The sequence below is a fragment of the Leuresthes tenuis genome, unplaced genomic scaffold (assembly GCF_036924035.1).
Source record: "Leuresthes tenuis unplaced genomic scaffold, fLeuTen1.0.hap1 SCAF_21, whole genome shotgun sequence".
Classification (NCBI taxonomy): Eukaryota; Metazoa; Chordata; class Actinopteri; order Atheriniformes; family Atherinopsidae; genus Leuresthes; species Leuresthes tenuis.
This window is the reverse complement of record NW_027325375.1, coordinates 7,069,350-7,096,911: the sequence shown is the minus strand read 5'-3', so window position 1 is coordinate 7,096,911 and position 27,562 is coordinate 7,069,350. Positions and strand designations below refer to the sequence as shown.

General features: G+C 43.0%; 1 protein-coding gene and 11 non-coding genes across 15 annotated transcripts in view; 1 reads left to right on the top strand and 11 right to left on the bottom strand.

The window, feature by feature from the left end:
- Nucleotides 1-121: 121 nt before the first annotated feature.
- On the bottom strand, nucleotides 122-194 carry trnav-uac (transfer RNA valine (anticodon UAC)). Its single transcript has one exon. It is a non-coding gene; the product is annotated as a tRNA-Val (tRNA).
- Nucleotides 195-1,758: 1,564 nt separating this feature from the next.
- trnav-uac (transfer RNA valine (anticodon UAC)) lies at nucleotides 1,759-1,831 on the bottom strand. Its single transcript has one exon. It is a non-coding gene; the product is annotated as a tRNA-Val (tRNA).
- Nucleotides 1,832-3,005: 1,174 nt separating this feature from the next.
- Nucleotides 3,006-3,078, bottom strand: trnav-uac (transfer RNA valine (anticodon UAC)). The gene has a single exon. It is a non-coding gene; the product is annotated as a tRNA-Val (tRNA).
- A 1,159-nt stretch (nucleotides 3,079-4,237) lies between these two features.
- trnav-uac (transfer RNA valine (anticodon UAC)) lies at nucleotides 4,238-4,310 on the bottom strand. The gene has a single exon. It is a non-coding gene; the product is annotated as a tRNA-Val (tRNA).
- Nucleotides 4,311-5,468: 1,158 nt separating this feature from the next.
- On the bottom strand, nucleotides 5,469-5,541 carry trnav-uac (transfer RNA valine (anticodon UAC)). Its single transcript has one exon. It is a non-coding gene; the product is annotated as a tRNA-Val (tRNA).
- A 1,173-nt stretch (nucleotides 5,542-6,714) lies between these two features.
- trnav-uac (transfer RNA valine (anticodon UAC)) lies at nucleotides 6,715-6,787 on the bottom strand. The gene has a single exon. It is a non-coding gene; the product is annotated as a tRNA-Val (tRNA).
- A 1,174-nt stretch (nucleotides 6,788-7,961) lies between these two features.
- trnav-uac (transfer RNA valine (anticodon UAC)) lies at nucleotides 7,962-8,034 on the bottom strand. Its single transcript has one exon. It is a non-coding gene; the product is annotated as a tRNA-Val (tRNA).
- Nucleotides 8,035-9,597: 1,563 nt separating this feature from the next.
- On the bottom strand, nucleotides 9,598-9,670 carry trnav-uac (transfer RNA valine (anticodon UAC)). The gene has a single exon. It is a non-coding gene; the product is annotated as a tRNA-Val (tRNA).
- A 1,165-nt stretch (nucleotides 9,671-10,835) lies between these two features.
- On the bottom strand, nucleotides 10,836-10,908 carry trnav-uac (transfer RNA valine (anticodon UAC)). The gene has a single exon. It is a non-coding gene; the product is annotated as a tRNA-Val (tRNA).
- A 1,174-nt stretch (nucleotides 10,909-12,082) lies between these two features.
- On the bottom strand, nucleotides 12,083-12,155 carry trnav-uac (transfer RNA valine (anticodon UAC)). Its single transcript has one exon. It is a non-coding gene; the product is annotated as a tRNA-Val (tRNA).
- A 1,563-nt stretch (nucleotides 12,156-13,718) lies between these two features.
- Nucleotides 13,719-13,791, bottom strand: trnav-uac (transfer RNA valine (anticodon UAC)). Its single transcript has one exon. It is a non-coding gene; the product is annotated as a tRNA-Val (tRNA).
- A 2,598-nt stretch (nucleotides 13,792-16,389) lies between these two features.
- Nucleotides 16,390-27,562, top strand: part of nsd1b (nuclear receptor binding SET domain protein 1b) — a 34,333-nt gene continuing 23,160 nt past the window's right edge. Inside the window, exons 1-7 of one of the 4 annotated variants that reach the window (XM_072375474.1) lie at nucleotides 16,390-16,502; nucleotides 16,599-16,686; nucleotides 18,381-19,267; nucleotides 21,042-21,186; nucleotides 22,746-22,918; nucleotides 23,127-26,127; nucleotides 27,390-27,502. In XM_072375474.1, the coding sequence (XP_072231575.1) occupies nucleotides 16,431-16,502; nucleotides 16,599-16,686; nucleotides 18,381-19,267; nucleotides 21,042-21,186; nucleotides 22,746-22,918; nucleotides 23,127-26,127; nucleotides 27,390-27,502 (4,479 nt within the window). In that variant the 5' untranslated portion in view covers nucleotides 16,390-16,430. Of the gene's footprint in view, nucleotides 16,503-16,598; nucleotides 16,687-17,003; nucleotides 17,483-17,843; nucleotides 18,070-18,380; nucleotides 19,271-21,041; nucleotides 21,187-22,745; nucleotides 22,919-23,126; nucleotides 26,128-27,389; nucleotides 27,503-27,562 lie in introns of those variants that run through there. The other 3 variants (XM_072375473.1, XM_072375475.1, XM_072375476.1) reach the window with 3 other exon arrangements.

The following is a 27,562-nucleotide window of genomic DNA, read 5'->3' as shown; positions in this document are numbered from 1 at the left end:
AGGACCCCAGGGCACTGTACCCTCTCCATTTCTATGTAACCTGTAAACCTCAGTTATATAAGAGAAAGGAATTAAGCCACTGCTTTTAGACTCCAGCTACATGTGAAGGAGTCCTGAAGCTTGGTTCTGCTGGGGGTTGAACCCAGGACTTTCTGCGTGTAAAGCAGACGTGATAACCGCTACACTACAGAACCTCTTGCGGCTGTTGTCATGGAAACCTGGAAACCCTACATCTTAGCTGACAAAGGGACAACCTCCATTCCAGTGTTCTGGAAAGACAATCTTCTGACGCAACTGAACATCAGTGAAGTACAAGTAAATAGCTCTGAAAAGTTTAACATGGTGGAAACTGATAATAGACTGAAGATCAGTACTAAGTGCATAACTCCTTCAACATGCTCGTTTTGAGAGGTGCACACTACTTTTAGTTTGAAAAAAAAGCACTCTAAGTATTGAGAATATCAGTACATCTAACTGGACCTTTCTGTTTTAAACCTGATTTACAAAGAAAGGTCGATTTGTTTTTATAGGAAAAATCGGGCTGTAAAAAAAATCACAAGCTCTTAGGGAAGGGGTTCTTGACAAATGAAAGTCTGGACAGAGCCAATGAAGTGGGCATGCCTCAACCTCCAGCCTGTCCGTCTACAGTCGTCAGGTGACGAGAAAGCTGGAGTAACTGAACTGGAACAAGGCTGCAATTTCAGACGATATGAGCCCCAGGGTTCCGAAGGCCTGTATGGAATAACCACTTGTATCTCTACTTCTTATGTTCAAGCTTAGCCCCAATCAGGAGAAATTTCAGGTGCTGCAGAAGACACCCTGCCTTTTCTCGGGGCTAAAGAAAATCCCATCCATCCATGCCCAACATAACAGATCAGTTGCACTAACATCCCGTATCATGAAAGTCCAGGAGAGAGCGTTATTAGCTCTTGTAGGGTTACAAGTTAACATCTTTCAGGATTCGCTAGAGTTTGCTTATTTTCTTGCTGTTGGTGTAAAAGATGCCATCATCCACCTGCTTCATTGAGCCCACTCTAAAAAACAAGCAGCACGTGAGGATCTTTTTCTTTGATTTCTCTAGTGCTTTTGATACAATTCAAGTTACACCGATATGTGAGAAGCTCTCTAAGATGATGGTGGATACCTCCAGAATGGCCTAGATAGTGACTACCTGACAAACAGAGCAGAGTATGTCACACTCAAGGGATGTGTGTTTGAGAGAGTGGTCAGCAGCAGAGGAGCACCCCAGGGCAATGTACCCTCTCCATTTCTATGTAACCTGTAAACCTCAGTTATATAAGAGAAAGGTATTAAGCCACTGCTTTTAGACTCCAGCTACATGTGAAGGAGTCCTGAAGCTTGGTTCCGCTGGGGGTTGAACCCAGGACTTTCTGCGTGCTTCTACTTGCTTCAGTGAGCCCACTCCCATCTCCAAAAAACAAGCAGCACGGTGAGGATCTTTTTCTTTGATTTCTCTAGTGCTTTTGATACAATTCAAGTTACACCGATATGTGAGAAGCTCTCTAAAATGATGGTGGATACCTCCAGAACGGCCTAGATAGTGAGTACCTGACAAACAGAGCAGAGTATGTCACACTCAAGGGATGTGTGTTTGAGAGAGTGGTCAGCAGCAGAGGAGCACCCCAGGGCACTGTACCCTCTCCATTTCTATGTAACCTGTAAACCTCAGTTATATAAGAGAATGGAATTAAGCCACTGCTTTTAGACTCCAGCTACATGTGAAGGAGTCCTGAAGCTTGGTTCTGCTGGGGGTTGAACCCAGGACTTTCTGCGTGTAAAGCAGACGTGATAACCGCTACACTACAGAACCTCATGCGGCTGTTGTCATGGAAACCTGGAAACCCTACATCTTAGCTGACAAAGGGACAACCTCCATTCCAGTGTTCTGGAAAGACAATCTTCTGACGCAACTGAACATCAGTGAAGTACAAGTAAATAGCTCTGAAAAGTTTAACATGGTGGAAACTGATAATAGACTGATGATCAGTACTAAGTGCATAACTCCTTCAACATGCTCGTTTGGAGAGGTGCACACTACTTTTAGTTTGAAAAAAAAGCACTCTAAGTATTGAGAATATCAGTACATCTAACTGGACCTTTCTGTTTTAAACCTGATTTACAAAGAAAGATCGATTTGTTTTTATAGGAAAAATCGGGCTGTAAAAAAAATCACAAGCTCTTAGGGAAGGGGTTCTTGACAAATGAAAGTCTGGACAGAGCCAATGAAGTGGGCATGCCTCAACCTCCAGCCTGTCCGTCTACAGTCGTCAGGTGACGAGAAAGCTGGAGTAACTGAACTGGAACAAGGCTGCAATTTCAGACGATATGAGCCCCAGGGTTCCGATGGCCTGTATGGAATAACCAAGTGGATCTCTACTTCTTATGTTCAAGCTTAGCCCCAATCAGGAGAAATTTCAGGTGCTGCAGAAGACACCCTGCCTTTTCTCGGGGCTAAAGAAAATCCCATCCATCCATGCCCAACATAACAGATCAGTTGCACTAACATCCCGTATCATGAAAGTCCAGGAGAGAGCGTTATTAGCTCTTGTAGGGTTACAAGTTAACATCTTTCAGGATTCGCTAGAGTTTGCTTATTTTCTTGCTGTTGGTGTAAAAGATGCCATCATCTACTTGCTTCAGTGAGCCCACTCCCATCTCCAAAAAACAAGCAGCACGGTGAGGATCTTTTTCTTTGATTTCTCTAGTGCTTTTGATACAATTCAAGTTACACCGATATGTGAGAAGCTCTCTAAAATGATGGTGGATACCTCCAGAATGGCCTAGATAGTGACTACCTGACAAACAGAGCAGAGTATGTCACACTCAAGGGATGTGTGTTTGAGAGAGTGTTCAGCAGCAGAGGAGCACCCCAGGGCACTGTACCCTCTCCATTTCTATGTAACCTGTAAACCTCAGTTATATAAGAGAAAGGTATTAAGCCACTGCTTTTAGACTCCAGCTACATGTGAAGGAGTCCTGAAGGTTGGTTCCGCTGGGGGTTGAACCCAGGACTTTCTGCGTGTAAAGCAGACGTGATAACCGCTACACTACAGAACCTCTTGCGGCTGTTGTCATGGAAACCTGGAAACCCTACATCTTAGCTGACAAAGGGACAACCTCCATTCCAGTGTTCTGGAAAGACAATCTTCTGACGCAACTGAACATCAGTGAAGTACAAGTAAATAGCTCTGAAAAGTTTAACATGGTGGAAACTGATAATAGACTGAAGATCAGTACTAAGTGCATAACTCCTTCACCATGCTCGTTTGGAGAGGTGCACACTACTTTTAGTTTGAAAAAAAAGCACTCTAAGTATTGAGAATATCAGTACATCTAACTGGACCTTTCTGTTTTAAACCTGATTTACAAAGAAAGGTCGATTTGTTTTTATAGGAAAAATCGGGCTGTAAAAAAAATCACAAGCTCTTAGGGAAGGGGTTCTTGACAAATGAAAGTCTGGACAGAGCCAATGAAGTGGGCATGCCTCAACCTCCAGCCTGTCCGTCTACAGTCGTCAGGTGACGAGAAAGCTGGAGTAACTGAACTGGAACAAGGCTGCAATTTCAGACGATATGAGCCCCAGGGTTCCGAAGGCCTGTATGGAATAACCACTTGTATCTCTACTTCTTATGTTCAAGCTTAGCCCCAATCAGGAGAAATTTCAGGTGCTGCAGAAGACACCCTGCCTTTTCTCGGGGCTAAAGAAAATCCCATCCATCCATGCCCAACATAACAGATCAGTTGCACTAACATCCCGTATCATGAAAGTCCAGGAGAGAGCGTTATTAGCTCTTGTAGGGTTACAAGTTAACATCTTTCAGGATTCGCTAGAGTTTGCTTATTTTCTTGCTGTTGGTGTAAAAGATGCCATCATCTACTTGCTTCAGTGAGCCCACTCCCATCTCCAAAAAACAAGCAGCACGGTGAGGATCTTTTTCTTTGATTTCTCTAGTGCTTTTGATACAATTCAAGTTACACCGATATGTGAGAAGCTCTCTAAAATGATGGTGGATACCTCCAGAATGGCCTAGATAGTGACTACCTGACAAACACACTCAAGGGATGTGTGTTTGAGAGAGTGGTCAGCAGCAGAGGAGCACCCCAGGGCACTGTACCCTCTCCATTTCTATGTAACCTGTAAACCTCAGTTATATAAGAGAAAGGAATTAAGCCACTGCTTTTAGACTCCAGCTACATGTGAAGGAGTCCTGAAGCTTGGTTCTGCTGGGGGTTGAACCCAGGACTTTCTGCGTGTAAAGCAGACGTGATAACCGTTACACTACAGAACCTCTTGCGGCTGTTGTCATGGAAACCTGGAAACTCTACATCTTAGCTGACAAAGGGACAACCTCCATTCCAGTGTTCTGGAAAGACAATCTTCTGACGCAACTGAACATCAGTGAAGTACAAGTAAATAGCTCTGAAAAGTTTAACATGGTGGAAACTGATAATAGACTGAAGATCAGTACTAAGTGCATAACTCCTTCACCATGCTCATTTGGAGAGGTGCACACTACTTTTAGTTTGAAAAAAAGCACTCTAAGTATTGAGAATATCAGTACATCTAACTGGACCTTTCTGTTTTAAACCTGATTTACAAAGAAAGATCGATTTGTTTTTATAGGAAAAATCGGGCTGTAAAAAAAATCACAAGCTCTTAGGGAAGGGGTTCTTGACAAATGAAAGTCTGGACAGAGCCAATGAAGTGGGCATGCCTCAACCTCCAGCCTGTCCGTCTACAGTCGTCAGGTGACGAGAAAGCTGGAGTAACTGAACTGGAACAAGGCTGCAATTTCAGACGATATGAGCCCCAGGGTTCCGATGGCCTGTATGGAATAACCAAGTGGATCTCTACTTCTTATGTTCAAGCTTAGCCCCAATCAGGAGAAATTTCAGGTGCTGCAGAAGACACCCTGCCTTTTCTCGGGGCTAAAGAAAATCCCATCCATCCATGCCCAACATAACAGATCAGTTGCACTAACATCCCGTATCATGAAAGTCCAGGAGAGAGCGTTATTAGCTCTTGTAGGGTTACAAGTTAACATCTTTCAGGATTCGCTAGAGTTTGCTTATTTTCTTGCTGTTGGTGTAAAAGATGCCATCATCTACTTGCTTCAGTGAGCCCACTCCCATCTCCAAAAAACAAGCAACACGGTGAGGATCTTTTTCTTTGATTTCTCTAGTGCTTTTGATACAATTCAAGTTACACCGATATGTGAGAAGCTCTCTAAAATGATGGTGGATACCTCCAGAATGGCCTAGATAGTGACTACCTGACAAACACACTCAAGGGATGTGTGTTTGAGAGAGTGGTCAGCAGCAGAGGAGCACCCCAGGGCACTGTACCCTCTCCATTTCTATGTAACCTGTAAACCTCAGTTATATAAGAGAAAGGAATTAAGCCACTGCTTTTAGACTCCAGCTACATGTGAAGGAGTCCTGAAGCTTGGTTCTGCTGGGGGTTGAACCCAGGACTTTCTGCGTGTAAAGCAGACGTGATAACCGTTACACTACAGAACCTCTTGCGGCTGTTGTCATGGAAACCTGGAAACTCTACATCTTAGCTGACAAAGGGACAACCTCCATTCCAGTGTTCTGGAAAGACAATCTTCTGACGCAACTGAACATCAGTGAAGTACAAGTAAATAGCTCTGAAAAGTTTAACATGGTGGAAACTGATAATAGACTGAAGATCAGTACTAAGTGCATAACTCCTTCACCATGCTCATTTGGAGAGGTGCACACTACTTTTAGTTTGAAAAAAAGCACTCTAAGTATTGAGAATATCAGTACATCTAACTGGACCTTTCTGTTTTAAACCTGATTTACAAAGAAAGATCGATTTGTTTTTATAGGAAAAATCGGGCTGTAAAAAAAATCACAAGCTCTTAGGGAAGGGGTTCTTGACAAATGAAAGTCTGGACAGAGCCAATGAAGTGGGCATGCCTCAACCTCCAGCCTGTCCGTCTACAGTCGTCAGGTGACGAGAAAGCTGGAGTAACTGAACTGGAACAAGGCTGCAATTTCAGACGATATGAGCCCCAGGGTTCCGATGGCCTGTATGGAATAACCAAGTGGATCTCTACTTCTTATGTTCAAGCTTAGCCCCAATCAGGAGAAATTTCAGGTGCTGCAGAAGACACCCTGCCTTTTCTCGGGGCTAAAGAAAATCCCATCCATCCATGCCCAACATAACAGATCAGTTGCACTAACATCCCGTATCATGAAAGTCCAGGAGAGAGCGTTATTAGCTCTTGTAGGGTTACAAGTTAACATCTTTCAGGATTCGCTAGAGTTTGCTTATTTTCTTGCTGTTGGTGTAAAAGATGCCATCATCTACTTGCTTCAGTGAGCCCACTCCCATCTCCAAAAAACAAGCAACACGGTGAGGATCTTTTTCTTTGATTTCTCTAGTGCTTTTGATACAATTCAAGTTACACCGATATGTGAGAAGCTCTCTAAAATGATGGTGGATACCTCCAGAATGGCCTAGATAGTGACTACCTGACAAACAGAGCAGAGTATGTCACACTCAAGGGATGTGTGTTTGAGAGAGTGGTCAGCAGCAGAGGAGCACCCCAGGGCACTGTACCCTCTCCATTTCTATGTAACCTGTAAACCTCAGTTATATAAGAGAAAGGAATTAAGCCACTGCTTTTAGACTCCAGCTACATGTGAAGGAGTCCTGAAGCTTGGTTCTGCTGGGGGTTGAACCCAGGACTTTCTGCGTGTAAAGCAGACGTGATAACCGCTACACTACAGAACCTCATGCGGCTGTTGTCATGGAAACCTGGAAACCCTACATCTTAGCTGACAAAGGGACAACCTCCATTCCAGTGTTCTGGAAAGACAATCTTCTGACGCAACTGAACATCAGTGAAGTACAAGTAAATAGCTCTGAAAAGTTTAACATGGTGGAAACTGATAATAGACTGATGATCAGTACTAAGTGCATAACTCCTTCAACATGCTCGTTTGGAGAGGTGCACACTACTTTTAGTTTGAAAAAAAAGCACTCTAAGTATTGAGAATATCAGTACATCTAACTGGACCTTTCTGTTTTAAACCTGATTTACAAAGAAAGATCGATTTGTTTTTATAGGAAAAATCGGGCTGTAAAAAAAATCACAAGCTCTTAGGGAAGGGGTTCTTGACAAATGAAAGTCTGGACAGAGCCAATGAAGTGGGCATGCCTCAACCTCCAGCCTGTCCGTCTACAGTCGTCAGGTGACGAGAAAGCTGGAGTAACTGAACTGGAACAAGGCTGCAATTTCAGACGATATGAGCCCCAGGGTTCCGATGGCCTGTATGGAATAACCAAGTGGATCTCTACTTCTTATGTTCAAGCTTAGCCCCAATCAGGAGAAATTTCAGGTGCTGCAGAAGACACCCTGCCTTTTCTCGGGGCTAAAGAAAATCCCATCCATCCATGCCCAACATAACAGATCAGTTGCACTAACATCCCGTATCATGAAAGTCCAGGAGAGAGCGTTATTAGCTCTTGTAGGGTTACAAGTTAACATCTTTCAGGATTCGCTAGAGTTTGCTTATTTTCTTGCTGTTGGTGTAAAAGATGCCATCATCTACTTGCTTCAGTGAGCCCACTCCCATCTCCAAAAAACAAGCAACACGGTGAGGATCTTTTTCTTTGATTTCTCTAGTGCTTTTGATACAATTCAAGTTACACCGATATGTGAGAAGCTCTCTAAAATGATGGTGGATACCTCCAGAATGGCCTAGATAGTGAGTACCTGACAAACAGAGCAGAGTATGTCACACTCAAGGGATGTGTGTTTGAGAGAGTGGTCAGCAGCAGAGGAGCACCCCAGGGCACTGTACCCTCTCCATTTCTATGTAACCTGTAAACCTCAGTTATATAACAGAAAGGTATTAAGCCACTGCTTTTAGACTCCAGCTACATGTGAAGGAGTCCTGAAGCTTGGTTCTGCTGGGGGTTGAACCCAGGACTTTCTGCGTGTAAAGCAGACGTGATAACCGCTACACTACAGAACCTCTTGCGGCTGTTGTCATGGAAACCTGGAAACTCTACATCTTAGCTGACAAAGGGACAACCTCCATTCCAGTGTTCTGGAAAGACAATCTTCTGACGCAACTGAACATCAGTGAAGTACAAGTAAATAGCTCTGAAAAGTTTAACATGGTGGAAACTGATAATAGACTGAAGATCAGTACTAAGTGCATAACTCCTTCACCATGCTCATTTGGAGAGGTGCACACTACTTTTAGTTTGAAAAAAAGCACTCTAAGTATTAAGAATATCAGTACATCTAACTGGACCTTTCTGTTTTAAACCTGATTTACAAAGAAAGATCGATTTGTTTTTATAGGAAAAATCGGGCTGTAAAAAAAATCACAAGCTCTTAGGGAAGGGGTTCTTGACAAATGAAAGTCTGGACAGAGCCAATGAAGTGGGCATGCCTCAACCTCCAGCCTGTCTGTCTACAGTCGTCAGGTGACGAGAAAGCTGGAGTAACTGAACTGGAACAAGGCTGCAATTTCAGACGATATGAGCCCCAGGGTTCCGATGGCCTGTATGGAATAACCAAGTGGATCTCTACTTCTTATGTTCAAGCTTAGCCCCAATCAGGAGAAATTTCAGGTGCTGCAGAAGACACCCTGCCTTTTCTCGGGGCTAAAGAAAATCCCATCCATCCATGCCCAACATAACAGATCAGTTGCACTAACATCCCGTATCATGAAAGTCCAGGAGAGAGCGTTATTAGCTCTTGTAGGGTTACAAGTTAACATCTTTCAGGATTCGCTAGAGTTTGCTTATTTTCTTGCTGTTGGTGTAAAAGATGCCATCATCCACCTGCTTCATTGAGCCCACTCCAAAAAACAAGCAGCACGTGAGGATCTTTTTCTTTGATTTCTCTAGTGCTTTTGATACAATTCAAGTTACACCGATATGTGAGAAGCTCTCTAAGATGATGGTGGATACCTCCAGAATGGCCTAGATAGTGACTACCTGACAAACAGAGCAGAGTATGTCACACTCAAGGGATGTGTGTTTGAGAGAGTGGTCAGCAGCAGAGGAGCACCCCAGGGCAATGTACCCTCTCCATTTCTATGTAACCTGTAAACCTCAGTTATATAAGAGAAAGGTATTAAGCCACTGCTTTTAGACTCCAGCTACATGTGAAGGAGTCCTGAAGCTTGGTTCCGCTGGGGGTTGAACCCAGGACTTTCTGCGTGCTTCTACTTGCTTCAGTGAGCCCACTCCCATCTCCAAAAAACAAGCAGCACGGTGAGGATCTTTTTCTTTGATTTCTCTAGTGCTTTTGATACAATTCAAGTTACACCGATATGTGAGAAGCTCTCTAAAATGATGGTGGATACCTCCAGAATGGCCTAGATAGTGAGTACCTGACAAACAGAGCAGAGTATGTCACACTCAAGGGATGTGTGTTTGAGAGAGTGGTCAGCAGCAGAGGAGCACCCCAGGGCACTGTACCCTCTCCATTTCTATGTAACCTGTAAACCTCAGTTATATAAGAGAAAGGTATTAAGCCACTGCTTTTAGACTCCAGCTACATGTGAAGGAGTCCTGAAGCTTGGTTCTGCTGGGGGTTGAACCCAGGACTTTCTGCGTGTAAAGCAGACGTGATAACCGCTACACTACAGAACCTCTTGCGGCTGTTGTCATGGAAACCTGGAAACTCTACATCTTAGCTGACAAAGGGACAACCTCCATTCCAGTGTTCTGGAAAGACAATCTTCTGACGCAACTGAACATCAGTGAAGTACAAGTAAATAGCTCTGAAAAGTTTAACATGGTGGAAACTGATAATAGACTGAAGATCAGTACTAAGTGCATAACTCCTTCACCATGCTCATTTGGAGAGGTGCACACTACTTTTAGTTTGAAAAAAAGCACTCTAAGTATTAAGAATATCAGTACATCTAACTGGACCTTTCTGTTTTAAACCTGATTTACAAAGAATGATCGATTTGTTTTTATAGGAAAAATCGGGCTGTAAAAAAAATCACAAGCTCTTAGGGAAGGGGTTCTTGACAAATGAAAGTCTGGACAGAACCAATGAAGTGGGCATGCCTCAACCTCCAGCCTGTCCGTCTACAGTCGTCAGGTGACGAGAAAGCTGGAGTAACTGAACTGGAACAAGGCTGCAATTTCAGACGATATGAGCCCCAGGGTTCCGATGGCCTGTATGGAATAACCAAGTGGATCTCTACTTCTTATGTTCAAGCTTAGCCCCAATCAGGAGAAATTTCAGGTGCTGCAGAAGACACCCTGCCTTTTCTCGGGGCTAAAGAAAATCCCATCCATCCATGCCCAACATAACAGATCAGTTGCACTAACATCCCGTATCATGAAAGTCCAGGAGAGAGCGTTATTAGCTCTTGTAGGGTTACAAGTTAACATCTTTCAGGATTCGCTAGAGTTTGCTTATTTTCTTGCTGTTGGTGTAAAAGATGCCATCATCCACCTGCTTCATTGAGCCCACTCCAAAAAACAAGCAGCACGTGAGGATCTTTTTCTTTGATTTCTCTAGTGCTTTTGATACAATTCAAGTTACACCGATATGTGAGAAGCTCTCTAAAATGATGGTGGATACCTCCAGAATGGCCTAGATAGTGACTACCTGACAAACAGAGCAGAGTATGTCACACTCAAGGGATGTGTGTTTGAGAGAGTGGTCAGCAGCAGAGGAGGACCCCAGGGCACTGTACCCTCTCCATTTCTATGTAACCTGTAAACCTCAGTTATATAAGAGAAAGGAATTAAGCCACTGCTTTTAGACTCCAGCTACATGTGAAGGAGTCCTGAAGCTTGGTTCTGCTGGGGGTTGAACCCAGGACTTTCTGCGTGTAAAGCAGACGTGATAACCGCTACACTACAGAACCTCATGCGGCTGTTGTCATGGAAACCTGGAAACCCTACATCTTAGCTGACAAAGGGACAACCTCCATTCCAGTGTTCTGGAAAGACAATCTTCTGACGCAACTGAACATCAGTGAAGTACAAGTAAATAGCTCTGAAAAGTTTAACATGGTGGAAACTGATAATAGACTGAAGATCAGTACTAAGTGCATAACTCCTTCAACATGCTCGTTTGGAGAGGTGCACACTACTTTTAGTTTGAAAAAAAAGCACTCTAAGTATTGAGAATATCAGTACATCTAACTGGACCTTTCTGTTTTAAACCTGATTTACAAAGAAAGATCGATTTGTTTTTATAGGAAAAATCGGGCTGTAAAAAAAATCACAAGCTCTTAGGGAAGGGGTTCTTGACAAATGAAAGTCTGGACAGAGCCAATGAAGTGGGCATGCCTCAACCTCCAGCCTGTCCGTCTACAGTCGTCAGGTGACGAGAAAGCTGGAGTAACTGAACTGGAACAAGGCTGCAATTTCAGACGATATGAGCCCCAGGGTTCCGATGGCCTGTATGGAATAACCAAGTGGATCTCTACTTCTTATGTTCAAGCTTAGCCCCAATCAGGAGAAATTTCAGGTGCTGCAGAAGACACCCTGCCTTTTCTCGGGGCTAAAGAAAATCCCATCCATCCATGCCCAACATAACAGATCAGTTGCACTAACATCCCGTATCATGAAAGTCCAGGAGAGAGCGTTATTAGCTCTTGTAGGGTTACAAGTTAACATCTTTCAGGATTCGCTAGAGTTTGCTTATTTTCTTGCTGTTGGTGTAAAAGATGCCATCATCTACTTGCTTCAGTGAGCCCACTCCCATCTCCAAAAAACAAGCAACACGGTGAGGATCTTTTTCTTTGATTTCTCTAGTGCTTTTGATACAATTCAAGTTACACCGATATGTGAGAAGCTCTCTAAAATGATGGTGGATACCTCCAGAATGGCCTAGATAGTGAGTACCTGACAAACAGAGCAGAGTATGTCACACTCAAGGGATGTGTGTTTGAGAGAGTGGTCAGCAGCAGAGGAGCACCCCAGGGCACTGTACCCTCTCCATTTCTATGTAACCTGTAAACCTCAGTTATATAAGAGAATGGAATTAAGCCACTGCTTTTAGACTCCAGCTACATGTGAAGGAGTCCTGAAGCTTGGTTCTGCTGGGGGTTGAACCCAGGACTTTCTGCGTGTAAAGCAGACATGATAACCGCTACACTACAGAACCTCTTGCGGCTGTTGTCATGGAAACCTTGAAACTCTACATCTTAGCTGACAAAGGGACAACCTCCATTCCAGTGTTCTGGAAAGACAATCTTCTGACGCAACTGAACATCAGTGAAGTACAAGTAAATAGCTCTGAAAAGTTTAACATGGTGGAAACTGATAATAGACTGAAGATCAGTACTAAGTGCATAACTCCTTCACCATGCTCATTTGGAGAGGTGCACACTACTTTTAGTTTGAAAAAAAGCACTCTAAGTATTGAGAATATCAGTACATCTAACTGGACCTTTCTGTTTTAAACCTGATTTACAAAGAAAGATCGATTTGTTTTTATAGGAAAAATCGGGCTGTAAAAAAAATCACAAGCTCTTAGGGAAGGGGTTCTTGACAAATGAAAGTCTGGACAGAGCCAATGAAGTGGGCATGCCTCAACCTCCAGCCTGTCCGTCTACAGTCGTCAGGTGACGAGAAAGCTGGAGTAACTGAACTGGAACAAGGCTGCAATTTCAGACGATATGAGCCCCAGGGTTCCGATGGCCTGTATGGAATAACCAAGTGGATCTCTACTTCTTATGTTCAAGCTTAGCCCCAATCAGTAGAAATTTCAGGTGCTGCAGAAGACACCCTGCCTTTTCTCGGGGCTAAAGAAAATCCCATCCATCCATGCCCAACATAACAGATCAGTTGCACTAACATCCCGTATCATGAAAGTCCAGGAGAGAGCGTTATTAGCTCTTGTAGGGTTAGAAGTTAACATCTTTCAGGATTCGCTAGAGTTTGCTTATTTTCTTGCTGTTGGTGTAAAAGATGCCATCATCCACCTGCTTCATTGAGCCCACTCCAAAAAACAAGCAGCACGTGAGGATCTTTTTCTTTGATTTCTCTAGTGCTTTTGATACAATTCAAGTTACACCGATATGTGAGAAGCTCTCTAAGATGATGGTGGATACCTCCAGAATGGCCTAGATAGTGACTACCTGACAAACAGAGCAGAGTATGTCACACTCAAGGGATGTGTGTTTGAGAGAGTGGTCAGCAGCAGAGGAGCACCCCAGGGCAATGTACCCTCTCCATTTCTATGTAACCTGTAAACCTCAGTTATATAAGAGAAAGGTATTAAGCCACTGCTTTTAGACTCCAGCTACATGTGAAGGAGTCCTGAAGCTTGGTTCCGCTGGGGGTTGAACCCAGGACTTTCTGCGTGCTTCTACTTGCTTCAGTGAGCCCACTCCCATCTCCAAAAAACAAGCAACACGGTGAGGATCTTTTTCTTTGATTTCTCTAGTGCTTTTGATACAATTCAAGTTACACCGATATGTGAGAAGCTCTCTAAAATGATGGTGGATACCTCCAGAATGGCCTAGATAGTGACTACCTGACAAACAGAGCAGAGTATGTCACACTCAAGGGATGTGTGTTTGAGAGAGTGGTCAGCAGCAGAGGAGCACCCCAGGGCACTGTACCCTCTCCATTTCTATGTAACCTGTAAACCTCAGTTATATAAGAGAAAGGAATTAAGCCACTGCTTTTAGACTCCAGCTACATGTGAAGGAGTCCTGAAGCTTGGTTCTGCTGGGGGTTGAACCCAAGACTTTCTGCGTGTAAAGCAGACGTGATAACCGCTACACTACAGAACCTCATGCGGCTGTTGTCATGGAAACCTGGAAACCCTACATCTTAGCTGACAAAGGGACAACCTCCATTCCAGTGTTCTGGAAAGACAATCTTCTGACGCAACTGAACATCAGTGAAGTACAAGTAAATAGCTCTGAAAAGTTTAACATGGTGGAAACTGATAATAGACTGAAGATCAGTACTAAGTGCATAACTCCTTCAACATGCTCGTTTGGAGAGGTGCACACTACTTTTAGTTTGAAAAAAAAGCACTCTAAGTATTGAGAATATCAGTACATCTAACTGGACCTTTCTGTTTTAAACCTGATTTACAAAGAAAGATCGATTTGTTTTTATAGGAAAAATCGGGCTGTAAAAAAAATCACAAGCTCTTAGGGAAGGGGTTCTTGACAAATGAAAGTCTGGACAGAGCCAATGAAGTGGGCATGCCTCAACCTCCAGCCTGTCCGTCTACAGTCGTCAGGTGACGAGAAAGCTGGAGTAACTGAACTGGAACAAGGCTGCAATTTCAGACGATATGAGCCCCAGGGTTCCGATGGCCTGTATGGAATAACCAAGTGGATCTCTACTTCTTATGTTCAAGCTTAGCCCCAATCAGGAGAAATTTCAGGTGCTGCAGAAGACACCCTGCCTTTTCTCGGGGCTAAAGAAAATCCCATCCATCCATGCCCAACATAACAGATCAGTTGCACTAACATCCCGTATCATGAAAGTCCAGGAGAGAGCGTTATTAGCTCTTGTAGGGTTACAAGTTAACATCTTTCAGGATTCGCTAGAGTTTGCTTATTTTCTTGCTCATCAACATGCTCGTTTAGAGAGGTGCACACTACTTTTAGTTTGAAAAAAAAGCACTCTAAGTATTGAGAATATCAGTACATCTAACTGGACCTTTCTGTTTTAAACCTGATTTACAAAGAAAAATGAGGCACATATTTTAAAAACTGCTCAACAGTCGTTTTTGTATTTAATTTTTCCTTAAGTTTCCTCGGAACTACCAGCAAAATAACAATTTATGGACATTCTGAAGCTCTGATTCTTTTAGCGATTCAATGGTATTTCAGTTACGTTAGCTCTACAGTCTTGATTTAATTTATTAAAAAAATGTTTTAATAAGTAGATTTGATCCCTCAATCCTAACCAACTGACCTTAATGTCTAAAGCCAAGCAGTAATGGACAATGTTTAATTTTGACCAGTTGAATTTACAGGTGTTGACATGTTAATGAGGAAACCAGTAAAATGGCTTCCATGAAGAAGAATATGTTGCATGAATGTCGTTTTAATAATGCCTACAAGATTTTCTGAAATTGATATTAAATAGTAAAGACACGTTAATAGCTCACTTCTTTTTTCAGTTAATTGATCTAAACAGTTGAATATTTCTCCTGTGTGAATGAGTTGAGCTATTGAATGAGTCATGTTCAGGAGCAGTCTGAAACAAAGAGACAGGGTTGTTTTTTCAGCCTTTAAAATGAGTATTTACTTTAGATTTCCCCTCGAATTGATTGCCAGCTTTGTATATTAATGCATCGCTTCATAATTCTGTCATTTAAAATTCCTTTTTGACCTTATGAGATAGCATGATCGTTATAACTGACATTTCTTCTCGAAAACGAGAATGTTAAATGAATACTACAGTCACTGATTCTCGTTATGAGAGCATCAAATGTTCACATCCAGACTATGTCATGAAAGGCTTGGTAAGCAGCGGAACGTCCGGCAGGTGGAAGCTGCCCGTAAATGGAGCCAGGCAAGAGTAAACTTGCTGACTGAAAGCTGCCGGGCGCTGCCGACGTGCGGCGCTGTTCTGCGCTGCGCACACCCGCAGCAGGCCCTGTCCTGTCTGCCTGTCTCACTCCCCGCCTGTCTCTCTTGCCTTTCCTCATAAATCTTTATTTTTTACCCACAAACTCCTCCTGCTCAGGTCGTAGTTGAAAATCTAAGACCAAAATCCTTAGGCTTTCTTCCTTCAAGAGGAGAGTGGGGAGCTGTTGTTAAGTGTGTGTGTGTGACCGCATAAAACGTAAAATATGCACGGTTGTTATTTTAATTCTCAATGGGCTCAACAGTGACCCCATCGAGGAATATAGTGCTTTTAGATGACAATTCAAAAATGAATTCGCTCAGTCCTTTCGGAAGGAGAGGAGGCTTTGCCTTTTTGCGGCCATGTCGGTCATTAAGCGCCGTTTCCCACATCGCCACCCCGTGACTGGATTGGTGTGTGTATGTGTGTGTGGGTGTATGTGAGGTATTTTTATACTTGAAACAGTCCACCCTCTCTGTCCTCAATGACATGTCGCCTCAAAATCCTCAAATCTGGAGTTTTCGTTGCAATGGAAATCTAACAGACCAGAGCAGAAATCTCTCAGCTGAGTCTCACCGGCCGAGAGCTGCAGTTGTTTTCCAGCTCTCAACACTCCGTGTTTCAGAGAAGGAAAGCAAGCCGTGGGTTTTCTCTTGACATGCACAAAAACTGTAACTTCACGAGCTCGGTCGACGGTTAAAGTGCAATTACATGTTGTGTTTTTTTGTTGTCAGACGTGCGTTTGGCACACATACACACACCACAATCTAAGAGTGTCTCAGTCCCCCCTCCTGTCGTGGCATAACGATCATAAGACAGTGACTTTGGGAGGCATAACATGTATAGAAAATGTTCCTGTCGTGGCAAGACTCAGAGCAGCTTCCAGAAACTGCTTCAGAGCACAAGGGAGGTGCGCTTTGTGGTTCAGTTTCTTCGTGGCTAGGTGAACTTTATATCGAACATATATTAACACTTTGTGGCCTGTTTTTCCCCCCTCTCCTCTAAGGCTGGAGGACTCCATTTTGAAGACCGGGTGTGCAGCCAGAGCCAACACAAGAACTCGTCTCAAGAAAGGAAACCATCTGTTTTTCCGGGTAGACTGCTGCACCATTTCACTGCTTCTCATGCGAGGTGGAAGTGGAAGGCATTTCTGGATGATCTCAATTATTTTATTCTCTCGTCCTATCTCCTGACGCATGTGTGCGTCTCGGCATGGTGTTGGTGAGGAGGAAGCTGCCAGTTGTTGCCCACAAGTTTGACATATGACATGTCACTGGTGATGGCAGCCTGGTTTAGTTTAATAATTGATGCTTATAATTAAGAAAAGGGGCGGGGCGTTTGTATTTTTTTCATTTCTTTTCTTGTTTTTTCTTTTTTTTTTAGATGTGACGTGTGGTCGTCCGGTGTGTTTTGGCGGCTGTCAGCTCAGGTTTTTTTTTTCTATCAGAAAGAGATTTACGGCCCCTTCTGTGCTCCACGCTGTGGACCGGCTGGGGAGGGAGGCAGTGGTGACGACTGGCAGTGCGCACAGCAGAGAGACTGACTTTCAAGGGGCAGGCTGAGTCTGCAGGCAGGAAATAGCCAGCAGAGCATGCATCCATCCATAGACGGGGAATTATAAAGTTGTAGTTATCATAAAGCAAAAGGGGGAGTGTCGCTGGAGGAGCACAACACGGCTGATTTTTTTCAGGGGCCGCTGGACCAGGCTTTAGCGGATGTAGAGAGGAGGAGGGAAGTGGTGGAGGGGGGGGGTGGGGGGAGAGGATCCAGGCCTAGTAGTGTTGCCGCTGGGACTCCCCTCATCCGCTTTCAAAAAATTGGAAATTGGTACATTTAAACGCCAAAATGAGCAGGTTGAGGGTTATTTTTGCGGTGGGCCACATTGGAATGGTAAGATTCTCGCGGCAGATCCCGTGTCATGTGGCGTTTTCTCCGTGATTTTGTTGTTTGATGCACATAGCCCGCATCTGTCGGGTGGGAAGCCTGTAGAAGTGTGTGTGTGTGTGTATGTGTGACAGTGTGTGTCTGTCAGTGTGCGTACATGAACTTGTTGTGGGTCGTCGCCTTTTCATGCTGTGCGTGGCGTTTGTGTCTCTGTCCTCAGCAATCATTTAGCCACTGCATGCCACACACAGACCCCACACATCACTCACATACGGCCCTTCACACATCTATATACACTCTCACGCACACGCGCGGTTAGACACGCACGTGCACGACAGGGTCCATTTTAATTCTTGCTCGTGTCTCGGCGCCGGCGTGTTCGCGCGTGGGGTGTATTTAATATGATGCGCTATAATCGTGCGACTGGCTATATCGGGTGTATGTTCTGTGTTGATGTGAGCGAGTTTACTGGCTGACCTTATCGCGTTTGATGTCATTTTCATCATATCGCGATAGCATTTGTAAGAGGATTTACAGCTCGGCTGCGGTGTTTTCGGCCAAAATGTCACGTTAGAACGAGTCGCGCGACGTCAGTGAGTTTGTTTACGTTTATATTTTGACATCACTTTAGGCTGTTGTTCCTGTCACTTTGAAATAGATCATTTTACCGGCTGCTTGGGAAACTGTAGATAAGCTGCAGCAATTTCGTGGCATCCTACTGAATGAACGTGGAGCTTTTAATTTCTTATAGGACTATTATTGATATTATTACAGGGTTTTAGTTGTAAGTTATACGCATTTATGTCATATTTGGTATGACAAGCGTTACCTACACTTCCATGATTTAGTTTTTTCGTGTCTGAAATGTGGTGTGTTTGCTGATCATCATTTCTTTGTGTTTCAGGGAGGAGTCATGCCAGCATGAGTGGACCTTGCACAGGCCCTAGAAAGAAGACTCATCGGTCTGGCTGCCCTTTGACCCCTGTCCGTGACCTACCAGCTCCCTCCAGTCCCTCCAGACAGCATGACCACACGATCAGCCTAACCATGTCTGCTGCGGCCTCTTCCCTCAAACATACAACAGTATATGGGTTCACACAAAGAGACCACTCCTCCTCACCATCCTCGTCCTCTTCCTACATTCCTCTCAAGAGGCTGCAGCATCTCACCACTATGGTGAGCCAGCCTGACCTGGTCCTGCCAGTGAGGGAGCCAGGGAGGAGCTGGGAATGGGCGTCATGTAAGAAGGAGAGGGGGAAGGTGGAGAAGGACTCCTGGGCTGATTGCAGGGATTATTCTGCCTCCCATATTACAAGCAGAGAGGGGAGGTTTGCTAACTCTCCTTCTGGACGGAAGCAACAAGCGGCCCAGAGTGGAAGGAGAGACACACCTGCAAATTGTAATGATTCTGTTTCTTCAGAGAAAAAGACAGATGGTTGTTTCTCAGGCCCGCCCAGCCCAGCCTTTTCTCTTGACAGCAATAGCCCCTTTGCAAACGGCTTACTCCATTTTGAGTCCTCTTTGTTTGAGGATGAAGACAACGATGAGGAGCGTCGAACTGTGTCCCCAGTTGGAGGAACACGGGATAAGCATGAGAGTATAGGGGATGTCACTCAGTCCTCTCCCAGAAATATTAGTTTGGACTCCAAGGACACTGTGCTGTCATCAGCCAAGGTGGTCACACGCTCCCAGTCCTCAGGTCAGCGCAGGAGATACTGGGATGGCTCGGAAGATGAGTGGGAGAGTGACTCCGAGCTCTTCCTGTTTGAAGACAGTCCTTTCAGGCATTCAGTGGCAAGTTTACCCTCTTCCATTCTAAGTAAAAATAACTGAGTTTTTCATCACCTTAAATGTGTGATAAACTAGCTGCTTTCTTTCTTGGGTATAAAGACATAAGATACACTGAAAGCACAAGACTGACTATGGTCCAGGACATGACATGGATCTCACATGACATAGCAAGACTAGTCCTGGCAGTATTGGGTTGACACTGACAGCAACATGACTCCACAACTGTCACTATCATTAATGATTGTGGTTTTCTTGGTTTTACAGAGAACTAAAGTAAAACATAAACCTCCTTTAGAAGCTATGTCACTTTCTGCATGAGATGAAAGGGACTATGTATGTATATTGCTAACTGATCTAACTGATTTGGCTTGCTTATCTTGATAGTCTGCACTTCCAGGTGCAGCGGTGGCTGTAATACAAAATGCCTGTTGAGGCAAGTAAAATAATAATCTTCTTTGATCAAAATGTATGGTATAAACAACACTACTTTTTCAAAGTTGTAACTCCCTCGGTTGCATTGAAATCTGCATACAAAAAAACCCTAAAAAAAACCTTCAGAAACTCCAGACATCACATTTGTGTTTTTTGTCGGTATTAAAGGAAGTAAATGGTAGTTATCAATTTGCATTAGATTCTAACCGGAGCCTCAAAGAGATGATTCGGCATAATGTTTATCGCAGTTGTTTTAAAGAATGTAAACGAATGTTGGCTGAGGTGGAGATCACAAACTGTTTCCCACAGCAAACACACTGGTGCAATCTTAAAACCACTTTCAAGACCTAATCATTTAACCTAGATGACATCACAGCTGTTGTGCTTGCGAAGGTAGGAAAAAAAAGATCAAAATAACCCGACTGGACAGCACATGTTGCTTAGAAACAATGCATTTAATTAAGAGGGGGAAAAAAACACACTTCCAGTTGGTGGGTGGGCTGTAGAAGTCTTTCATTTTTAGTCTATTAAACACTCACTGTGTGTGACAGTTATACATTAACAATTTTTTTGTAAACTGCAAAAGTCATGAAAGCCATGAATATAGTAAATCTCATGCTTAGTGATAATAGCTGGATGCTGTCACTTGGGATTTTTTATTGCTAAACTATTCACATTTATTTTCTGTATGTTTTACGTCACCAATGTTCTATGATCTTTGAGCAAATCCTGCAGGAGACTCTGCGAAGGCGCAGGCTCACAGAAAAGTGCATAAAATTGTTAAAAAGTCCAAGTCATAGCCCTCTTGTACTTGACAGGATGACGGTGTGACAAATGGCACAGGTATGTTAAGTGAGACAAAAAGAAAAGAACAATATGAGTGAAAACATCCACTAACATTTAGCTTTTTTGCACAGTTGCACACAACTCCTTGAGCCCCTGATTATCTAAGTGACATTGTGAAGCAGGTTATTTAGATCATTGAGCTCACAGAGCAACCTGCATAAACACAGTACATGCAACTGTAGCGATATGTCAGTTCATGAAAGGTTCATGAAACCTCACAAAGGTTGTAACAGCTACTAGTGCAGATTGAGATATTTTTGGACTGGGGTTTCGATTGTGGTCTGAAACGGGTCACTTGACGAATCAGAAACCAAAAACTTTGGGCCTTCACGGGCTGAACAGAAAACGTAATCCAACTTCCTCTCACAGTTTTGTGTTTGTACAAGAACTAGAACGAGGCCGACATCACACTAACAAAAGTTCAAATTTTGTTTTGCCATTTAAATTCTTTTTTGAAAAAAGCAAAACGTTTTCTGCGCTCCTCGTTGTCCTGCAGCAGCAGAATAACCTGAAGAAAAAGTCTTTGCCACCTGTGAAGTTTGTTGAGGGCGAAGTTGTCTGGGCAAAGTTCAGCCGAAGACCATGGTGGCCCTGCGTGGTGACTGTTGACCCCGTGCAGGGAGTCTATCACAAAGTGAAAGGTGAGTGTGAAGCATTGTTTAATAGCTGTTGTTGGTTTGGTCGCCAATTAATTAACCACCTTAGCTGGTAATAACAAAACTATTTTGTATCAGCGAATGGTAATAAACAGCTAATTGAAAACCTGATGTTAAGGCTCTTTAAGATAATGATTTAGGAAGCTTGATGAAAGACATATTCATAATGTGTAATTATTGTGATGTTAACTATTTTTTTTATATTGTATCAGCATCCATGTTTCATTGTTTTTTTATTCTACTTCCACATAACAAATACAAATAATAGGAATTAGGCTAATCACAATATCAGTGCTGTTGAAATTCTGACAATCTTTACACCAAATTTAAAATTTGAGCGTAGACCCTTTTATCAAACATAATCTACCTGCATGTTTTGACAGACTGAACAGTAGAAAAAAAGTTGCATGCTGACTTTATGAGCCAACATTGTTGCTTTGATGTAGAACACTTCATCTTGTGAGCATGACACAAGGAGTTGAAGTAATGAAATGCTTGGAGGTCAATAGACAAATTATTTAATATTGGATTGGTTCAGGTGTATAACTCAACCTACCCTACCCTAACCCTGACAACCAATCACAGCAGTGTCTCTCTCATTCAAACAGTGCTGTTTGAGGCATCACGTAACTGTGACAGCTATACTGACTTAGTTCCGTATAGTTGTGTTGATTTTGTGCCTCCTACCATCTTCCATTTAATGTGTTAGACAATTTGCGACAAATAATTTATTAATTCATACATTTAACTTTATTAAAGACACATGTAGGTCCACATAAAAAATAGTCCAGACTCAACTAGCTTTGTGTTTGTACTGTAAAGTCCTGCATTAATCGTTACTGCTAGCTAAGTAACTTAATTGGTATCAGACCATGACCCACAGTTTATCTTTTGACTGCCGACTGCAACCAGCAGCAACATTAAAACCACCCTCTCCTGCAAGATATGCATCAGGTCCAAATCCTAATGCAGTCTTCAGTGTCAGATTAATTTCTGACATGCGTGGACCAACATATGGACTTAACATGAAAAATATCAATTTGTCATCAGGAGACCTCAAGACTGGAGATCACAGCGTTAAGCCTTCAAACTATCTGTTTTATCAGTGTTTTTTATTCAGTCTTGTCTTTTCATGCAGCCAAAATGGTGTGAAATGATACAGAAAGCTTCGGGTGCCTCGACAAATGACTACTCTGTACCATATATTACTGTACTGTAATTTCACAGTAACGGAGCGTTTGTTGATTATGCAGAAGCAAAAACTTTGGCCAAATGATGTTTGATGATGATCTATGAGGTTTCGTTTTTTTAAAGCAGATGAAAGAAAAAGTTTTAAGTGACGTATTCAGCCACAAACTTCATTTCGTAAGAAACAAAAGAAGACACTTTTGACACCAGTTTGTTCGTCTGATTGTACTCATGAGAGGTCTTGCATATTACTGGTGCTTAGTTGACGATCTTGTGTACTTTCTGTTCTTCCGGCACTTGAGAGTGGAGCAGTTTCAAGGGGCATCTTGTGAGATTATGTTTTGTTGCTGTTTTAGAGCGCAGTGACCGCCCTTGTCGGCTCTACCATGTCAAGACCTTTGGGGAGCCTGAGGAGATGGTCTGGGTGGAGGATAAATCAACCCATGCTTTCCATGGAGGCTTTGAATTTGAACAACTTCTTCTTCTGCAACGAAGGGGCAAGCAAAGGGAGCAGAACAACAAATACCCTGTAAGTATTATTTTGTGACTTCAAAGTAATAATTGGGTGTCTTAAAGAAAAGTTTATCTCTGTAGTTTAGATCTGTATCATCTCTGTAGGCAATCAAGGAAAGCTTTTCATGCCAAAAACAGGATGGTGAAATTCAAGAATAACGATTTGTTTCCCTAAACTGAAATGTGTGAAAAGACTGAGCAGTGTTTGTCTTACTTTTCTGCAGATTGCTAAGCGTTTTCAGGACTCTTGGAAATCCAGTGTGGTAGAGGCTGAATCTGTTCTGGCTGGGAGACTTAAAATGGCTTCCTCCACGTCTTCATCCATAGATGACGACTTCCACTGTAGTTCCCCTCCAGAAGTAGAGAACAAGCCACATCCAGCCTTTCCTTGTCCCACTTCACCTGTCTCCTCTTTTTCTGAGACATCACACATAACTAATGGATCCATTTCATCCAAAGTTACAACTCCAATAAAGCCAAGCACTTTAAGAAAATCTTCCAGCAAGAAGAAAAAGAGTAAATCCTCAAAGGAGACCAGTAGAAAACACTTTAGAAAGACTCTGAGTGGAAGCCCTGACCAATCAGATAGAGACAATGAAGATTGTCCGTACTCTGACCTCGACTCAGTCCCTAAAATTCTGTGTCCTAAAGCACTTGAACGTCAGTCTAAGCTAGCTCCATCTCAGCCGTCTATCACGGTTGTCAGAGAGCAGAAGAAGCAGCCTGAGATTCAGAGTGGTCTTTGGTTTAGCAAATCAGGCAAAGACAGGCGGCCTAAAAAAATCGGCCAGATGCCGGACCGCTCTCTCTTTGGTAAGGTTCCCTGTAAGAAAAAGCACTCAAACACTGTTAGTAAAAAGATAGTGGTTCCTTGTGCCTCCTCCGGCAGTGACCAGGCAGCATTGTCAGACAAGCATAAGCCAGTTGATACCAATCTGTTACCTGAACAGTCAGGACCTTCGAAGTGTAAAAACACTGAGGCTGGTAATAAGCATTCTGATGCAAGTGGAAGTACTGCTGACCAATCAGGATCATTGGACAAAAAGAAGACACTGATGTCGGTTCAGGGTAAATGTTCAAAGAGTAAGCAGACAGTCGGTAATTCAGCTGACACCGTTACTGACCCTTTGTCTGGCCAGTTAGGTAGTCCAGATGTTAAAAGGGACTTAGAGCCCCCAAAGAAAGACATTTGCCAATCCAGTTTTCCACAGAGTTTAAAGAGGGTCAGTCGAACTGAGCATTCACTCACGAGTGCCACTAAACAGATTGATATAACTGACAAGATTTCTGTCCGAGAAAAAGAAAGCAATAAAACTTCAGCATCCAGTATAAAAACTGGAACTACTGACTCGCTATCAAGTCTAGAGAAGCAAACGAGTTTAGTCTCTAAGTGCAGGTTGCCCTTTGTGAAATTGATACGTAAAGAGATAAAGGATAAGAAGTATTTAAACTCCAGTGCAACTGTTTGTCACACTGAACTCATTAGATGCACAAAGAAAGAAAAAACATCAGATACTAATGTGACTACAACATCCTCTCGTCAATCAGACTGGACAGACAGCAGTGTGAGCAGCTCCATCGATCACACAGTGAGTTCAGAATCCATAAAGGTCTCAGTCAAGAAGTTGAAAGCTAGTGGTGGATCTGGTAGGCTTCGTCTCTCATCAAAATCATCATGTGGAAATATAACTGCAGCTTCCACTGTGTCTACTGATAAGTTAGGTACCCCTGAAACAGAGCTGACACCCGTTTCAAATGTAAGTGCAGACAAGGTGGCTCATTCATCGTCCAATCAAACAGACCGGTCTGACAATAAGAAGACTCCTGTCTCTGATTCAGCAAGTATCTCCTCTGACCAGTTAGACAGCTCAGAGCAAGACATGTCATCTGTCACAGCAGCTGTAAGTGCTCTGCCTTCTCACCAACATAAAGCCTCAGTACACAGAAACTCTCACATGTCTGAATGCATGTCTTCTGGGAAATCCAAAAGAGTTCACATTTCAAAGCAGGTTCCAGACATGAATAATGGTATGCATGAGCAGCATGCCCACCTTCCAGCTAGCAATCGACTGATGACAAGAGCGCTGAAGGCCATGCACGAGGTGGACCAGAAGAGGCGTGAAAAAGCCCGAAAGGAGGCTGAACGGAAACAGCTCTTAAAACCTTTCAGAAATGTGGAGGATCTTGTGTGGAATCCTAAGGCTAAACTGGACTTTTGCACTAAGATAAAATCACTGAAATCTCATCACATTGACAGTGGTGAGCGTGATCAGGACACATTATCGAGTTGTAGCTCCTCCTCCTTAATTTGTTCTGATTCAAATGACTTTGAAACTGATGTCAAGAGTGAAGACGAGAACTTCTCAATATCCTCCACTCCACCAATGGACTTCATACCCCTTACATCCAGGGTAAAGACAAAGCACGAAGATCAATCCTCTGATATAAACTCCTCATCATCACCTCCCTCACCATTTTCCTTTATGAATGCCTTTAAAAGTGTAGAGGAGGTTTCCTTCCAGTCCCTGACAAATGAGAGTAATGGTAAACCAATCTCTTTCAAGCCAGACACAAATTACAAATTCAGCACTTTTCTTATGATGTTGAAGGACTTGCATGACACCAGAGAGCGAGATGGGGCACCCCTAGAACTGGAGATTGGGCCACCAAGTGCACATGTTATAGAGGAGCCCTCAGTGATGCCAGAGGAAGCTCCTCATCCAGGACTGAAGCGAAAAATTCAGTATGATATTAGAAGTTCAAATTCAAGTCCCGACAAAACTGTAGTCATAAAAAATGAAGGCGGCACAAGTCAGACACCCAAGAGGCCCTATAATAGAAGGGGCAGCTCTGTTAGGTTGAAAAGGAAATCCAACTGCAGAGTGCCTTGTCGTCCTGCCAGGTCTGGACCTGGTTTCCCAGGATTGGTGTCCTTACCTGCATCATTTCCGGCAGTAGACTCCCCATCAAAAGTGGACTGCTCATCAGGAATCCTGAACATACAGAACAGCAGCCCGAAGAGACAGGCTGGAGGTGGTGAAGGAGGGGATGGGGCAGAGAGGGAGAGGGCGAGCAAAGTGAAGAAGAGTCTACAGATTACGGTGCCTTTGGAGCAGGAGTGTGACACTGCACTGTGTCTGGGACAGGCAAACGGCCTTGTTGCAGACTGCATTAAGAAGAACCCAAGCTTGATGCACAACTCTGCAGGAGACAAGGTTCCAGCAAGTAAGCACAGTGTAATAGTATTGACACAAATCTGCACAAACACGCAGAAAGAGTTTGATCTAAGTGGTGCAACGCATAAGTGATGTGGCAGTAAGTCAGTAACAGAATTGTCTAGTTTTCTGCAGCATGATCTACTTTGTGCGGTCTTATCATACTTTCATAAATTTTCCAGCGCAGGTTTTTTAAACTGAGGCCCACCTGTCAGTGGACTCATGGGAGAATCACTGTAGATTGGGAATTTTTGTTTGTCTTAACACTTACACAGCACCTCTATTGTAGATGTATTGTCAGTCTTTTTTGAGGATACTATTATTGGAACAACAAACCTGCACAGATCTACTAAGAAAACATTGAAATACATACAGTTGTAACAACAAAACTTCCTGAAGTAATGTCAGATTTTTCAGTTTTCTTTAATACCACACTAATCCAGTATTGTTTGTTGATCTATGGGTTCATCAAAAGAATAATTGTTGTTAGCTAATTTGAATATTTTAGATATCTAAATAATATAGGGCAGAGGAGTAGAATGCTGTTGTGGACTGTCACACTTTTATTGTGAGGAAGGAGTGAGTTATGGCCGATGCAGCCAGAATGATGCAGGTGAGCAGAGTTTGTCAAGTGCCTGCTCACAGAGCTGATTAGAAATCAGCCATAAAATTTGAGGATAGGCCCAAATGTATAGAACTGATGGACATGGCTTCTGTTTGGTCACCCATTGGATTGTGGCCATTCTGAAATGTTGAGTTCAGCCTTTTGGCTGGTAACTACAGTGTAGTTACCATGTTTAAAAAATCAAAAATCACTATTAAGATTAATTATTAAGCTATTTTCATCTGCACAAAATGACGTGGCCAAGTCGGAAATAACTTCTTAACGTGTAATTTATAGGTTTGAACTTGACCCGAAAGGATCTATTAACACACAGTAAAACCATTGTGATGAGATGTAAACAACATCAGAACTCATAGAGCATAGTATAATATAAGTATAATGGTATAATATGGGATAAATGCAACTGAACACTAGCAACAATAATCTAACCGAAAAATAATTTTATCGACACAGGTGGTTAAAGTATTATTACGCAATGGTTCATGTGGACAATCAGTGTTTCTGAATGACTGTATAGTTTAACATGGTTTGAAAATAACGTATTTCTTTGCAATGGAATAATCTATCCATCATGTTAACATATAAGGCAAATGACTGTATGTGATGTTACACACAGCATAAGAACAGTCTTTCTTTTTGTCCCACAGCACATAAACGAATAAGAAAGCCCAGCAAGAGGCTGATTGAATGGACTCAAGAGTATGAGCAGATTTTCCCCACAAGGAAGAAAACCAAAAAGCCTCTCCAGTTGATTGGAAAGGTAAAAATCACACAAAGTAAGCTCTGTTGTAAGTTGGATAATTCTGACGTGTAGTTACAT